A 15,240-nucleotide genomic window follows, 5' to 3' on the forward strand; every position below is an offset into this window, starting at 1 on the left:
CTCCCACGTCCCCACCAAGCACACCTAAACGTCAAGTAAGATCAAAAGTTGCCAGGGAATTATTTACTTCCGCCATCCCACAGCAAACAAAGATTTATTCGAAACCAGCGTCTCCTCACACCATTGCTACAATCAAAAAGGAACACTCCTACAGTAAGTCGCCCACTAAACCAATACTCAAGCTCGATCGCATGCTGCCAATCTTCCGCAAACTTCAGAAGAAAAAATCATCCATGATAGTCAACATGAAGAAAAGCAAGGAACGCGAAACGTTAAAAGATAAGATTGCAAGTTTGAAATCCATCTCATACGAGCAGAAAGAAATTCTCTACCAGCAAATTCCGGGGCTTTTAGGGACCTTGGTTAGAAATGAAGGTGTAGCAAGTAAAGCGAAAAGTAAACATGGGATAAGATACTCAGATGACTTGAAGAAATTTGCAGTGACGCTCCAGTTTTACTCATCTCGTGCATATAATTTCCTGCGAAATTACATAACTCTACCAAGTCCCAGATCGATAAGAGCGTGGATGGAATCTCATGACTGTGGGCCAGGGATAAACCTTGAAGTCATCAGACGCTTGCAAGAAGCTCGGCTGGTCGATACGACAGGTAGTTTGACCGACGTTAATGTCATGGTGGATGAGATGGCAATCAAGAAGCAGTTGATTTGGAACAAAAATAAACACGAGTTTGTTGGCCACGTCGACTTTGGGTGTGGTCCAACCGAAGGTGATTCGCCACTTGCGAATAGTGCTCTTGTTTGTCTCGTCGTTGGACTGAAAGGAGGTTGGAAGTGCCCTGTAGGATATGTGTTCACCAACAAGATCGACAGCCAGCAACAAAAAAGTTTCTCGAACGCAGTGTTTCATTCTCTTCATGGTGCTGGCTTCAAGGTACATTCCTTAATATCCGATGGCTGCAGTAGCAACGTTGCAATGTTTAGAAGTTATGGTGTGATCGAGAGTCCTATGAATCCGGATGGAATTGATGGCCCAATTCGATATGACGACGTCAAGACCCAATTTCCCAATCCAGCGGATCCCGAAAATTCAATAAGTGCTGTGTATGATATTGTCCATGTCATGAAGCTGTGGAGGGGACTTGTTGCGGAATGTGAGGGTGTCTCGTGGTCCAAAGGTACCATTTCTTTCGAACATGTTGAGAACTTGCAACTTCTTCAGGAGAAAGAAGGAATAATCGCAGCAAATAAAATAACCACCACGCACATCCAGTACCAACAGAAGAAGATGAAAGTTGACTTGGCTGTTCAAGTTATAAGTCGCTCTGTTGCTGATGCTATCCGCTTTTGCCGTGTGGACTTGAAAATACCAGAATTCCGCAACTCCAAGCCAACAGAGGACTTGTTTATCATGCTAGATAAGACCTTCGACATTCTTAACTCTCGGAACTTGGGACAAAGAGGTCAGAAATCAGTTATTCGTGGGACCAATCTCATCGAGAGACGTGAATTTCTTCAGCATGTCGCGAAAGAAGTGCTGAGTATGGTGTACATGGAACTAAATAAAAACCGGACAACAGGCGAAATTGTTAAAACCAAGAAATGGCTCTGCCGAAGCGTAAGAAAGCGTACAGGTTTAGGCTTAGTTGTCAGCATCAAATCCATCATTTCAGCTTGCGAAACTCTACTTCAAAGGGAAGACCAACCCTTCCTTTTCGTTATCACCTACCGCTTTTGTCAAGACCACATTGAGCTTGTGTTTAACAAAATTCGAGGACGAATGGGTGGCAGTAACAACCCTACAGCTTTAGATTTCATCTACATCATGAGGCGAATGTGGCATCAAAACCAATTGAAATCGACTGGTACTGGAAACTGTCTGGTTTTAACGGATGAAAACGAAGTTCCAGGTGGCCTTCTTCCTCTTGCAAGGAAAAAGAAAAATTTGTTTAAGCCTGGTGACGATCTCGATGAAGAAGACATCCAAGTGCCTTTTAATACGACTGTGGATATACGGAAAGGTTCGCCATTTTACTCAAATTGCTTGTCGTACATAGCAGGCGTGGTAGCGAAGAAATTGCAGGAGCGGATCAAATGTGAACTCTGTCGAGCTGCCCTACTCTCTTCCAAAGACGACCGACTTGAACAGGATGTGTCGAAATTGATCGAGAGGAAGACTAGAGGAGGTTTGCTTTTTCCAAGTCAATCTGTGTATCGCATCGTTCAACTTGCTGACAATGTGTTTTGGAACCTGCATAAACAAACTTCTGGGCAGTTCGCACTACCTCTAATGGATCTCAAAGTTGCCATATCTGTTGCACGCGCTTTAGTTGGGCGACAGATTTTCCCAACTCTCAACAACCATGCCATTGTGATCGACAAGATCACCCTGGAAAGTCACTCAACGGCGTTAGTGAAAGCTGTCGTTGAAATGTTTTTAAGAATTAGATTTTACTTCTACGGTAAGCGAAAATTGTTGAATAGACCACAAATTCGTCAACGTTTGACCAAACAAATAATATTTAATGGGGCTTGATTTTTTGTGGAGAGATTGTAATCTTATATTTTTTACGTGGTACTAATATTTATTTCATAATATTTATATTTCAGTTAAATTCATATATTTGTAAAATATTAAACTTATTTATTTAAGATACTGCTTTAAATTTTATTAAAATTGCAATGAACCTTATAAAAATTCATTCAGTACTTATTTGCAACCCAACATATCTGCAAATATTCTGGCAAGCCCCAAATGTTCGGACACAGGCACCAAATGCTACAGAGGCACCCCGTCAGGCACCAAATCGTGGCATGAGGCACCAAGTATGGACACAGGCACCAAATCGTGGCATGAGGCGCGTAGCACAATATCTGCCCATGTTGTCCCACTCTTCACAACACCAGTAACCTATCCATGGTGTAATACAGATTCATGAGTATATCCAAGGGGAATGGAAGAGGAAGGGAATTCCATTCCCTTATGTGTAGCCTAAGTAATCTATCTTTGAATCCGATATGAATATGGTCAACCCATGAAGGGAACGGAATCCGTTCTCCTTCCCGTCATCCACACATAGCGAAATTTATGTCAATGGTTTCGGAATGGGCCTGAACGGAACAGCATATTCCTTAAATATCCGGAACAAAGGAACTAATGACGCTTCGGAAAGTGACTTCACCAACATTTCACACCCAGCACTGGGATAATAGGTAAATATTTATCATAATGTCTGGCATACCCCTTCCCCCCAGAGCGATAACCATATCCCAGGGCGGCACCCCTCCCACCTCCCAGCAGACATTTCCAGCTTATAATATAGATATTCATCTCAGTGCTCAAAATCTGTTGAAACAGAAGATTTGACTAATTCATCCGAGGTCCGCATGAAAGTAATGGAAAGGGAACGGATTCCATTCCTTTCATGTGCAACTATTTTATGATGTCAAAACACCTACGTGTTCTGTACATGAAGGGAATGGAATCCGTTCCCCTTCCCTTCCCTTGATGTGAGGATTTCACTCCTTTGCCTGACTCTGAAGTAAACCTAATGGGAATGGAAAAGGAAGGGATTTCCATTCACTTACATGAAGGCTACGGAAATATATCTTGTAATTTCAGCAACCAAATATAATATGGTTTATCCATGAAGGGAATCTGTCACCCTTTCACTCCCGCAGCAGAGACATATCCATATGCATGAGGCACACCCCCCCCCCACTCCCCCAGCAGAGCAATAACCATATCCCAGGGGGCACACCCTCCAACTCCCCCAGCAGAGCGATAACCAAATCCCCAGGGGGGGTAATACCCCCCCCACTCCCCCAGTAGAGCGATAACCATATTCCAAGGGGAGCAAACCCCCAATCCCCCCAGCGACCAGATAACCACAATTAAGAGTTTGTGTTACCTTCCCTTACTGATAACCATCAAGCCAAGGATAACTGACTTATCGACTTTCCAACCGCTTGCACCAACGCAACTGATATGCAAATCACTTTCTCCACTTTCACTTCCGTTTCGGAAAATAACTTTCACTTCCGTTGCAGAAAGACATTTCCAGCTTATAATATAGATATGTTGTCCTTAAAATTATGAGTAGTTAGTTTATAACTTTCCTTACTGTTGAGGAACGCTGGTGGGTGGGGTGGGATTCATATAGGTGACCATATTTGTCCAGACCAAAACCGGGACATTTTTTGGCAAACAAAAATTTCCATAATATCTAGTGCTTGGCGAAAAAAATGGTCCATACTACATATCTAGTGCTTGAGGGTTCAGATATCACCGAATTTTTAGAAAAGGCCAGGAGAGATAGTTTTGTAAATATTACATGCCCGTTACTGGTATTTATGTGCCAAAATCTACTTTTTTATCAATAATTTGCCGAAAAAGTCAGATAATTTAATTCTTTTCTACGATTTTAAAACCGGGACTAGGAGTGGCAATCCGTCGGATCGGATCGGATTATGATGCCTTCGGATTGATCCGGTTCGGATTAAGCAGGTGTTCGGATCAATCCGATTCGGATCAAACACTCAATCCGATCCGACTCGGATTGATCCGTCGGATTTCGGATCGGATTATAATCCGATCCGACAACTTCGTAAAATATATGCATTTTCCAAGTAAATCAAACTCAGGAGGATAGCTTCACCACCTGCCCCTCTCAGATCTTGATGTGCTTTGCATATGTGGTAGTGTCCCATGAGTGTACTATAACCCTGAAGTGGTTTGACTCCATGGCCACATTTGCGCCCGCCACACCCACTCGAAGGGATGAAAACCACAAAAGTTACCAACTTCAAAAATCCACCAAAAATCCAATTTTGATCGGATTTTGATAAAATTCACATTTTTGTAATCCCAGATACTTGTTTGATCATATCCAGTAGCAATCTCAACTTTTTTGAAATTTTCAAAATTTTCGGGCATTTTCGGGCTGATGAATTATTCGAAAAAATTCAAAATTTCAAAAAAGTTGAGATTGCTACTGGATATGATCAAACAAGTATCTGGGATTACAAAAATGTAAATTTTACCAAAATCCGAGCAAAATTGGATTTTTGGCGAGGATTTGAACAAGTGAAAACAGGGCTTTTTTCGTGTTTTTGGCGCCTTTGAGTGGGTGTGGCGGGCATAACTGTAGCCATGGAGTCAAACCACTTCAGGGTTTTAGTACACTCATGGGACCCTACCACATATCCAAAGCACATCAAGATCTGAGAGGGGCAGGTGGTGAAGCTCCCCTCCTCAGTACCGAGTAACGAGGATTCGAATTTCCACATCCGGTTTTCGCCAACGTTTCTAATTTTTGGGGACGGGATGTATTCGAAGATGTGCGTTGTAGGTCATAAGGTCACGGCGCCACGGTGATGACGCCAACGGTCAAAGGTGTCGAATTTTTTGTTTCCACCGTTTTAGACCTATTTTTGGACGGGGATTTCAGAAATCGCCATCATTTCGACGTGCGACGACCGGGCGGCGTCGAATGTCGATAAATGACTTTTTCATGTGGGGTGTCTATTGAAAGGTATTGTCGGGTACGTTTGAAAACGGGGCAAAATGAGAAGTGGGGTGATATGAGACAATGACGGGAAAGTGCAGAAAGACGTTGTGGACGTGCCACAAAGACAATTCCGTGTGTTTTCACCCCTTTGCTACATTTCGTTTGCAACGGTTTATTATTGTTTAATAAGACTATTTAATTCTATTCTAAAATAACATTAAATAACTAAATCACTTTAAAAAAGTCTACTTATCAACAACTTTTAATCTTGATAAATTTAGGATTTTGTGCGTCTTCCAAAATTCAGAAGTGCCATGAAAATTTCTGTCCTTTATTGTAATAAACAATAAATTGTTGATGAGACCGTCGAAAAATGATTTCAGGATAGCAATTTTAAGCAAACATGTTTAATTTCTGCAACTTATATAAAAAGTTAAAATTCGAAAACGTTAGCGTTTAAAAAAAATCTAAATTTGGCCGAATAATTCTGCCGAAATAACGATTCTCCGGGCTGAATGATCATTTAAAAATTCAGCGACGGACAAAACATGTTCGTGCAAGATATTGTTTGAACTACTGTGGATTCTCTAACTAAACGGGATAGATTTTATTTTAATTTCAGCTCGCCACCACAAGTGGGCACTTGATTTTGGCGCCTACAAAATTTATCCCATTTACTTCGAGAAATCACAATATCAAATTATGAATCAATGAAAGTTTATACGCAGCGCTAGTGTGTTTTGAATAGCCACTCCCACTACCAGCAGCGAGCCTATTCAGGTTTGGGTGGGTGTAGTCTCTTCGCGATTGAAAGGATGAGACTTCTGCTTTCCTCCGAGAAACGGTGTAAATAATGTGTGAACAAACAAATGACGATCTCAATAATGCAACGCCAATTTATTGTCACAATTAACTCTCTAATTATTACACCAATTGTCCACTATTAGGACCACTGTCTCAGCAGTAAGTCTGCTCTGTTCCGACTCTAAATCACGACTCTTTTCTACCTCCTGTTAACCTTCACTCAAATCCAAGGTTAATTGTTCATTGCCTTTCTTTCTCTTGCCAACTCACCGCCACCGCGAATCAAAATAGTGGGGCGACTTAAAACACAAAAAAGAGAGAGATTTTCATGCATGAAAAGCTTACATTACGTAAAAGTGTGTACATTTTTGGAAAATTCGCCAATCCGAAATCCGATCCGAAATCCGATGACTAGTTTCGGATTGATCCGATCGGATTAGGATCGGATCAGGAAAAATCCGATCCGATCCTAATCCGCGGATTTCGGATCGGATTGCCACTCCTAACCGGGACATTTTCGGAACGCCGGGACAGGTTTTGAAAACCGGGACGGATGGTCACCCTAGCTTCATAATCTTGCCACGGCTGATGTACTCGAGCGAAGTGATTCTGCCAATAATTGATTAAATTGAAAGGTTAGTGCGCTTTGAAAATCAGTTGGGCGGCTTGTTAAACAAAATTAATGGATGACCGAATGTGCGTACTCACCTCAACCTTCGCACATCTCGCATATTGAGTATACCAACATACATACATACATAAATTTCGAAATTTCGCAAAATTTTGGCTAGCAAATCATAAGCCTTTTTGCAAGAATTTATCTAGAAATTGATATGTTCTTAGATAGTCACCTCAGAAGTTGCCGCACAAACATTTCTGATGATAAATCACAAAGTATTTGAGCTATGTTAAGCAATTATTATGGATTAACAAGGTGCTAATAATATTAGTCTAATATGGTTTAAAAATTATAAATTCTTTTGCTTGATCGCACGGTTTTCATGGGAAAAGCGTTCGAGGCTTTCAAATATATAACTTTAGATAGGATGACTTGACTGGCAGGATATTTGCTCTACGGTAGTCTGACGTCCCTTTAAGTATGCGGAAGTCAGGAAGGAATTATCCCAATTGTATGAAGGGGAGTGAGTTGGCTGGAGAAAGTAAATCTCTGTTTTTTGCTGCAAAGGGTAAACGAGCCAAGAATTGTATACGGGCGACATTTGTTTTTGATTTTTCCTGAAAAATTTATAGCGAACGGAACGGGAATTGATGTTATATTATGATGTAGCATATGTTGGTGCATGTGCATGCCAAATTTCGCATCTCTAGGACAAAGTTTAAAATTTCGTGCAAAAGTGGGAAGAGAGCGTGCACGCTCGATTCCTATCAAAATAGGACTTTTTGGACAGAAAGGTTATAGCCAATATGACTGTACACGTAAAAAATTTCAATCAACTTTCAATTATTGAATTCCTGCAATATACAGATTATGTATGATACAGCTGTACATACATAGTGTATGAAATAATTATGTACGCAATTAAAATAATGGGCTCGTATTAACTTTATGGAAGTGACCGCGGAAGCCGTGGGGCCATCAAGAGACTGCAACATTTTAGGATAGCAGTGTGCATAGTTTATACAGCAATGACAAGAGATTAAGAATAATCGTGGGGACATGCTCGCCCTGCCCTCACCCTTCCGCGGCCATTGCTTTCTGGCACACGTCGCATTAACAACTGGAAAACAAAATATTCTAATAGCCAAATAATTATACCAAAATCTGTGTGCGTACGTTCACCATTCACCAACACAAATTCGCAAGCATGCCTGCCTTTATAAACATTTTCTGCAAAATAGTTTTACCAAGAATGCAATTTTTTGTTCAAAACTTTCGCGAAATTTGGGAACCTGCCCTTCTAGCTCGATCCAATATTCCCATCGTTCTCCGAATATGTCGGTATTGCTTGTGGATGAGACCAGTACCATTTTCCCTGCATAAATCGTATTTCCGTCTAATGACGCACGAAAAATGGCACATGATGCAAATTTTATCTGCTGGGTCAACAACTTCACCCATTTTGTGATCGTGCTGACCTGGTTCGTAAAATTTTTGGGGGATTCTTCCCTAGAAAATTGGGAAAAGGTCATGATGACATATTTCCTGGTTATCTTTGCTGCCGTTAGTTACGCTATAGTTCATCTCTGGAGGGTTCGTGAAGAAGCCGTGCTTTTGATTAATTCGACAATTCGGATCGAGACGGAATTTGTGAGGAGATGTAAGATATACCATAAATTTAAATAATTTTATTTTGGAGACAAATTGTTACCCTTGGAAGTATAGTGCTTTATTTTTGAGTAATAATTCAGAGACGTTTTTTAAAGAACGGAAAATAAATCGAAAACTCATATGACGTCATTTTCAAATTATGTAAACTGAAATTCAGACAGCAGAAAGGTTCATTTTTTTAAATAACGTAAGGTTTCTTTCATGTAGGAAGGTTTGAGTTTGGCGAACACACCTATAATAATTACCCAAAAATAGAGCTTTATGTCTCCCAGTTAATTAGAATTGCAGTTGGGAGATACACCACATATCGTATTTATTTAACGAAATCCGTCCTAATTTTTACAGGTTACCCCCACCACGTGACCAGATATTTCAGAATAATAGGAGTGATCATAATGCAGTCTCAAGTCATGTTACCTGCATCGGTAGCGATGTTGTCTATCTTGCGACCCTGTATGCCTTTCTTGCCGAGTAGCCTTATTTCCCAGGCTTGTGAAACGTGGTATGAAAAACCCAGTGCGAATATCATAGTGCGAATTGGATTCACAGTCTTGGAGGGCTACACGGCCGCAACGCTGGTGGGCGTGGTGGGTTTCATCATCTCGCCGGGGCTGATGTACTCGGGCGAAGTGATTCTGCTAATAATTGATCAAATTGAAAGGTCAGTTAGTTTTTGGAAGTGTTTTTGCCAGTTTGATGAGAAAAGTTACATTGTTAGAAATCCAGTATTAAGATAATACCAGGCGGTAATAATAGATGACTCCATCAAAGTGCTATTGATAAGTAGCACAGTGTACAAATACTAAAAGCTCGGCATTAAAGTTTTATCATGTAGGTAGCAAATTTACAAGGGCCGGTATAATTATACCATCCGGTAGCAATTCTAATACAAGAAATTAGTACCTACTGTCGAATTTTTATAGCCGGTCACATTATTTGCATATTTTGACGCATTCGCGAGAGGCATAGTGTTTATTCAACATGGAAAGCCGTATCGCCGAAAATGGGCATAGTCAGATTTACGCAAATGAGGTGACACGCCTAAATACGAGGATAGTACGTGACTATGTATACCTGATTTCTAAGAGTATAATGTTTAAATGGTCAAACGCTGGAACACCTCCGGTACATATGTATGTATAGGAATTAAATTATATGCGCATAAATTTCAGAAATATCAAAGGAATTCGGTGTTGCCCATCGCTGCGTGAATATCGCCTTGTCCAAATTCTGGGTCAGCTTCGGAACAATGTTTGGAAAGATGGAGCAATGTCTTCTTTCGTTGGGGGCGTAATATTGGCGGAAAGTGTGGCACTTTATGTATTATTTAATTCATTCGCCAAAATTATCCCGCGCGTCGTAATACTAATATTTCTCATTGTGGCGATGGATATGTTTATCGTGATACTGACGCTGTTCAAAGTCTTGGCGCGACCATTGGCGACGTCGTGTGCTTTGTTGCGCACGGTTAAAAATGTTAAGATGTCCAAGTATATGAGAACATTTGTGAGGTCGTGTCCCCCATCAAAATTGCGGAACGGGAATGGCAAATATTTGGATAAGATGTCATCCTTAATTGTTTGGCAGACTTGTGTCGATCTCTTGATTACGTTGTTACTTAATTGTTTGGCAGATTAGTGTCGATCTCTTAATTGCTTTGCAATTACAGTAAAAACCGTTAGGTTCTGACGAATACATAGCCATTAAGAACATTAAACCCTACGGATAATAACTGACGGTGCATTTTAATCCAAAATATTTTAGCATCGAAAAATATCAGTTCGCTTAAAATTAAAGATTGATGAGTGAACTTAGGCAACGTTATAAGGCCATACGTAGATGAAGGATCCATTCAAACTTCATTGTAAAAATTATATTTAGGGGCCTTAACAATACCTGTGCAGTTTTTGTTGCATTTTCATAATTGTGTGCTTAAAATGATCACCAAAGTCGAAATTTAAATAAAAAATAACGTTTTTTACATTGGAGAGATATTTTTTACGAGTTTTTCGAGGAACCCTTATCTAAGAAAATTTGCGAAATTGGGAAAAACTAAATAAATTTTTTTTAAATTTCATTGCATGCGAAAGTTAAACTCTTTGTCACAATTTCAGCAAAAAATTATGATATTCTTCCAGGATTTCATAAATTATGGCGGGTTTAAAATTAAAAACATTAAAAATTGGCGAATCTGACGCCACACCACGGCGCTAAATATAAGTTTTACACTGAAATAAGACTGGATCCTACATAGGATTCTAGGATTATAGGATTCTAGTATGTAGATTCTTAGAAAAACATGGTGGGTAGTGGGTACCCTAGACACGACTGACACCTCGGAAGTTTCACTTGTTATCATTAGTATATTTCCATAATTACCCTCATGTCGTTTACGTTATAATATTGGTTTGACAAACATATTTATTCTTTGCATAAGGTAATTTCTATGTACATAGAATTTTCAAAAAAAATAATATTCTATTTTACTTCTGTCTCCATCTTCCTGCACAAATTGTGATGATCAATGAAACAGAAATCCAACAACCAGCCGATACAAAGGCTAGCGCCACGCTTGTGCTTGTTATTCCTGATCCTCTCGAAAATGTTGAACGCATCGCTTCCACTAGAAATGCAATTGGGGTTAATTCGACCACTTGACGAAACCACCACGTCATCATTATCATGGGCCAGAATAGTCCTGCAGCAAAAACAAAAACGTAAATACAGAAGGTTATCTAATACCACCTTACTTAAATAAAGGCTTAAAACCAGATACCTATTGAAAATAATAGGGAGATCATAATGCACATATTGATTAGAATAGTTTCCATAAGACCGTCACAAAATGCACCCACTAGATAGCCTAAAAAAGTTAAGGATAAATTAGTATAGCCGAAAAAGTATGTAAATATGTACGTGCATACATAATCTGTATTCTTACCAATTGACATCCCCGTAAAAGATGTTGCATAGATCAACGCGATCACTATAACCCACGGCCCATTAATCACCATTCCATACAAGCCATACATTATTCCCAAAATTACTCCAATCTGGATTAAGATCATTAAACTTTGGGTGGCAAAAGTAGCGGTTAGTTGATGCCATAAGTACACTCCGGCTGCATGGTCTCTATCCACAAGTCCTATCATTTTATCCTCCATAAGTATAACCGGTATGGCCAGCGCCACCGTAAACATTATCCTGGAGGACATTCATGATATTTACATTATGTAAGTTATCCGATGAATACAAAATTACAAGATTACAAAGATTACAAAAAGCAACGTACACAATTATATATGCAGGTTGTATGAAGACGATGTATTCAAACGCTTCTATGGACCCGTAGACAGCATGGAACTGAAATAGCATCTAGATTATTGGAGGATTCTAATAAAATTAATGAATTTCGGTGCATTTACATGAACCGGTGGTATGCTAATGTCACTAGGGAGGGAGCATGATGATAAGATATTCCCCAAGTAAACTAGATACGTGTCGAGAAGTGTCCTTCTCATCCAGAAAGCCAACATCCGGTCTAAAATTAGAGTATTAAAGTATTAAATTCCTGGTGTTGGTAATTCGGCAATACCGAATCGGCATAATCCGATCTGACCGGATGATTCGTCTGTTTATTATAACATGGATCCTATATTCAAATCGGGTCGGATCCATGTTATAGAGAACTGTCCTCTCGGATACAAAAAATCCAATCTGATACGTATCCCAAACATGCATTATGTTTTATGTACATACCGGTTTCGTCTAATCGAATTGATATCGTAGAGCCAAGAATTGTCTCATTATCCGCAAAATTTCGAAGGGTCATTCGATTTTTTAAATGTGTAGCATAGTTTTGCGGAAACTCGATGAGACCAGTTGTTTTGCCCTGTTTGACTTGGTCAAGTCCATCTTCGTACGAATTGGCAGGAACCTTCGCAATAATTAAGGGTATTACTTACCAGGAAATATGTATCTGATGTATTTTCCTATAAATATTACCCAAATGAATTCATCCTTATCAAATGTGTCCATAAAATTGCAAATCTCCACATTCGCTAAACATTCTTGGGACAAACTGTTTGGAAAATTTGCCCTACAGTATGTTTGCGGGGCGTCGGTGTAACTCAGATTGGAATTATGCACAAAACTCAACTTTACCCGGTTTGGTAGTGGACCGAACACATTTTGAAAGATGAACATACACATGGCCGGAATAAGGAGCTGGAACACGTGGAATCTGTTCATCACAAAACTTGACGTGAGCGAACTACGGAACTACACATTAAAAATAACATTTAATTGGACCTTAAATCTCTACGGTGTCGGTGGAACCATTTAAACATGAGGGCGTAAATTTTTGATCCATTGTCCACATTTGCATGGATGAATTTTCGAGCGATTGGTGCGGTGGGGTTGGGTGATGAAGCGACAACTTCAAACATTCCGTGCTCATTAAGATAATTAAATTTAGAGAAATTCGATTCTTTTTGATCATATTGGCACAACTTGAACACCAATTTCTCCATTGTTGTGGCCTCGTGTGTCAAGAGAAGGCGTGTCTTCTAGGGCTGCCGCGGGTAGCGAAAATGCTACCCGTTACCCGACCCGCTACCCGCAGCACAACTACCCGTACCCGCACGGGTACCCGTTACCCGCTACCCGTTATGGGAATTGAGTTAAAACCTAACCAGCCTTAAGAGTAAATTCGATTGAATTAATTATTGGCTCATTTGGGTTGATATGAGATAATGCACGCAAGTAACGCATGCCATACTTTGATATGGGAATGTCACTAGTTGCTTCTGAACTCAAACATTTTGGCTTACAATGGAAAGTTTTTCAAACTACATCGGGATTTCTTAGCGAATTATAAAACATTAAGCCAAAAATTAGGAATTATCAATTATCTTTCCCTTGAATAGCCCGTTTAAAGAAAACTATTGGGGGCAGAGTCCACCATGGTTTCAGTCCAGATGAGGAAAAAGATGCAGAACCTTTACTTAAAAATCGAATTTTGCCGCCAATATTTTTCTTCAAAGTGGACATTCAACGGAAAGTATCACGCGATTCCTAATTTTTGGCTTGGCTTTTAAATATACTCGCTGGACAATCTTGGTGTAGCTTGACAAAAGGTTCAATCTACATAAATACAGTTTGATTTTTTAAAATTTTGGTATAAATGAAGTTTTAATTACAAAATTGTCTACAAATAACATTATTGCTTTCAATCGGATTCAGGTTTTTCACCTTTAAAGTATAAATTAAAATCTCATCAGTCCTTGCCTTACACACAAATATAAGTCAAATTATTACTCATATTTTAGAGCAGGCACATTATGTTTGAGAAACAATAATTTCTCCGCATTTTCTGGACGTGAAAAGTATTTGAGACTGCCGTAGGCTTCTGTGGCTTCCGAAAAGACACGCTCGCTATAAACCCTAGCTGCTGTAAAATGTCAAATTTTGAAATGGATAAATAATAAATTGACGCTTTTGTTGGGAAATGGGCAAACTTGTTGCTAACTTTCTTTGGGAACTGATTTATGTCGAAAATTAAATAAAAACAGAACTACCCGTTACCCGTACGGGTAGCTCTCGGTACCCGCAGATAACGGGTACCCGCAAGAATTGTGCGGGTATGCGGGTAACGGGTACCCGACCCGTTACCCGCGGCAACCCTAGTGTCTTCTGCAAGGAGACGACCACCTCGCATAAAACCCACCTGTAATTTGTAGCGTTATGTAAAATGCACTCTGCTTGTGATGCAAATTCACTACTTAACCTTCTGGCAAAATTTTGTCTCTTCGATGTAATGCGTAGAAATTATTATGCTTGTCCCATGATCACGACAAATTTCATGCAGGTATTTCCAAATTCTGTGGAAAATTTTGTATTTATTAATATGTATGATTTGTGATGCATGATTTCGAAAAGTTACCTCTGTCTTAAAACTGGATCCAATCCAACGCAGGGCTCGTCCAGCACGAGCAGTTTAGGATTGTGTATCATCGCCGCGGCCAAGGACACCCGCCTCTTTTGCCCTCCACTTATGGATGATAAATATAGCAAAAATTATTAAAATATTCACTTTAGTAGGGCATCCAAAATCGGTTTTAGATTATGTCACACTTGTTACAAACCGATTTACAATTATTTCGGCTTTTCAAATTCTGGTAAACCCGATTTTCTAGAAAATTTTAATCAACTGGATTATATCAGATTTCCAAAACCGGGATAACCCAAAACAATGATTTGTTTAAAATGGTTTGTTTAAATCTAAAGCAAAACAACAATGGTTTGTTTAAATCTTCCGATCTTGAATGCCGTAACTACTACTCAGCCGATATTTTTTGCACCTAAGATCTTGAACTACTTTATGGATTTGCGGCAAATCCAGAAAATTGGTTAGAAATCCAATCCGTCAATCCAATTCAATTTTATCTCGTGTGTCCTCATGGCGTAGATTATTCCAAAATATTTCAGTGTTTCTGCGATCGTTAATGTGTCCAAAAGAGCGGCTTCCTAGAATTAGACAGATTTAAAAAATTCCATAAGTTTGCTGATTTTTTATACATATAAATTTAAAAATCATCCCTGTGTTAACTTGCCTGAGGCATGTACCCACAAAGGCGATCAAGATTACCGGGATTCGGTTCTTGAAACACCGTAAC

General features: G+C 39.5%; 1 protein-coding gene across 1 annotated transcript; it reads right to left on the reverse strand.

Annotated features, from left to right (window-relative positions):
- Positions 1-10,966: 10,966 nt before the first annotated feature.
- On the reverse strand, positions 10,967-14,276 carry LOC118433852. Its single transcript, XM_035846208.1, has 8 exons — positions 12,875-14,276; positions 12,569-12,806; positions 12,323-12,500; positions 11,989-12,104; positions 11,856-11,926; positions 11,505-11,767; positions 11,340-11,426; positions 10,967-11,261 (listed from the first exon to the last, which is right to left on the reverse strand). Exons 1-8 carry the CDS (start codon positions 13,093-13,095, stop codon positions 11,047-11,049), a joined length of 1,389 nt encoding a protein of 462 aa, XP_035702101.1. The 5' UTR covers positions 13,096-14,276; the 3' UTR covers positions 10,967-11,046.
- Positions 14,277-15,240: the final 964 nt, after the last annotated feature.

The sequence above is a fragment of the Folsomia candida genome, unplaced genomic scaffold (genome assembly GCF_002217175.1).
Source record: "Folsomia candida strain VU population unplaced genomic scaffold, ASM221717v1 Fcan01_Sc001, whole genome shotgun sequence".
Lineage (NCBI taxonomy): Eukaryota > Metazoa > Arthropoda > Collembola > Entomobryomorpha > Isotomidae > Folsomia > Folsomia candida.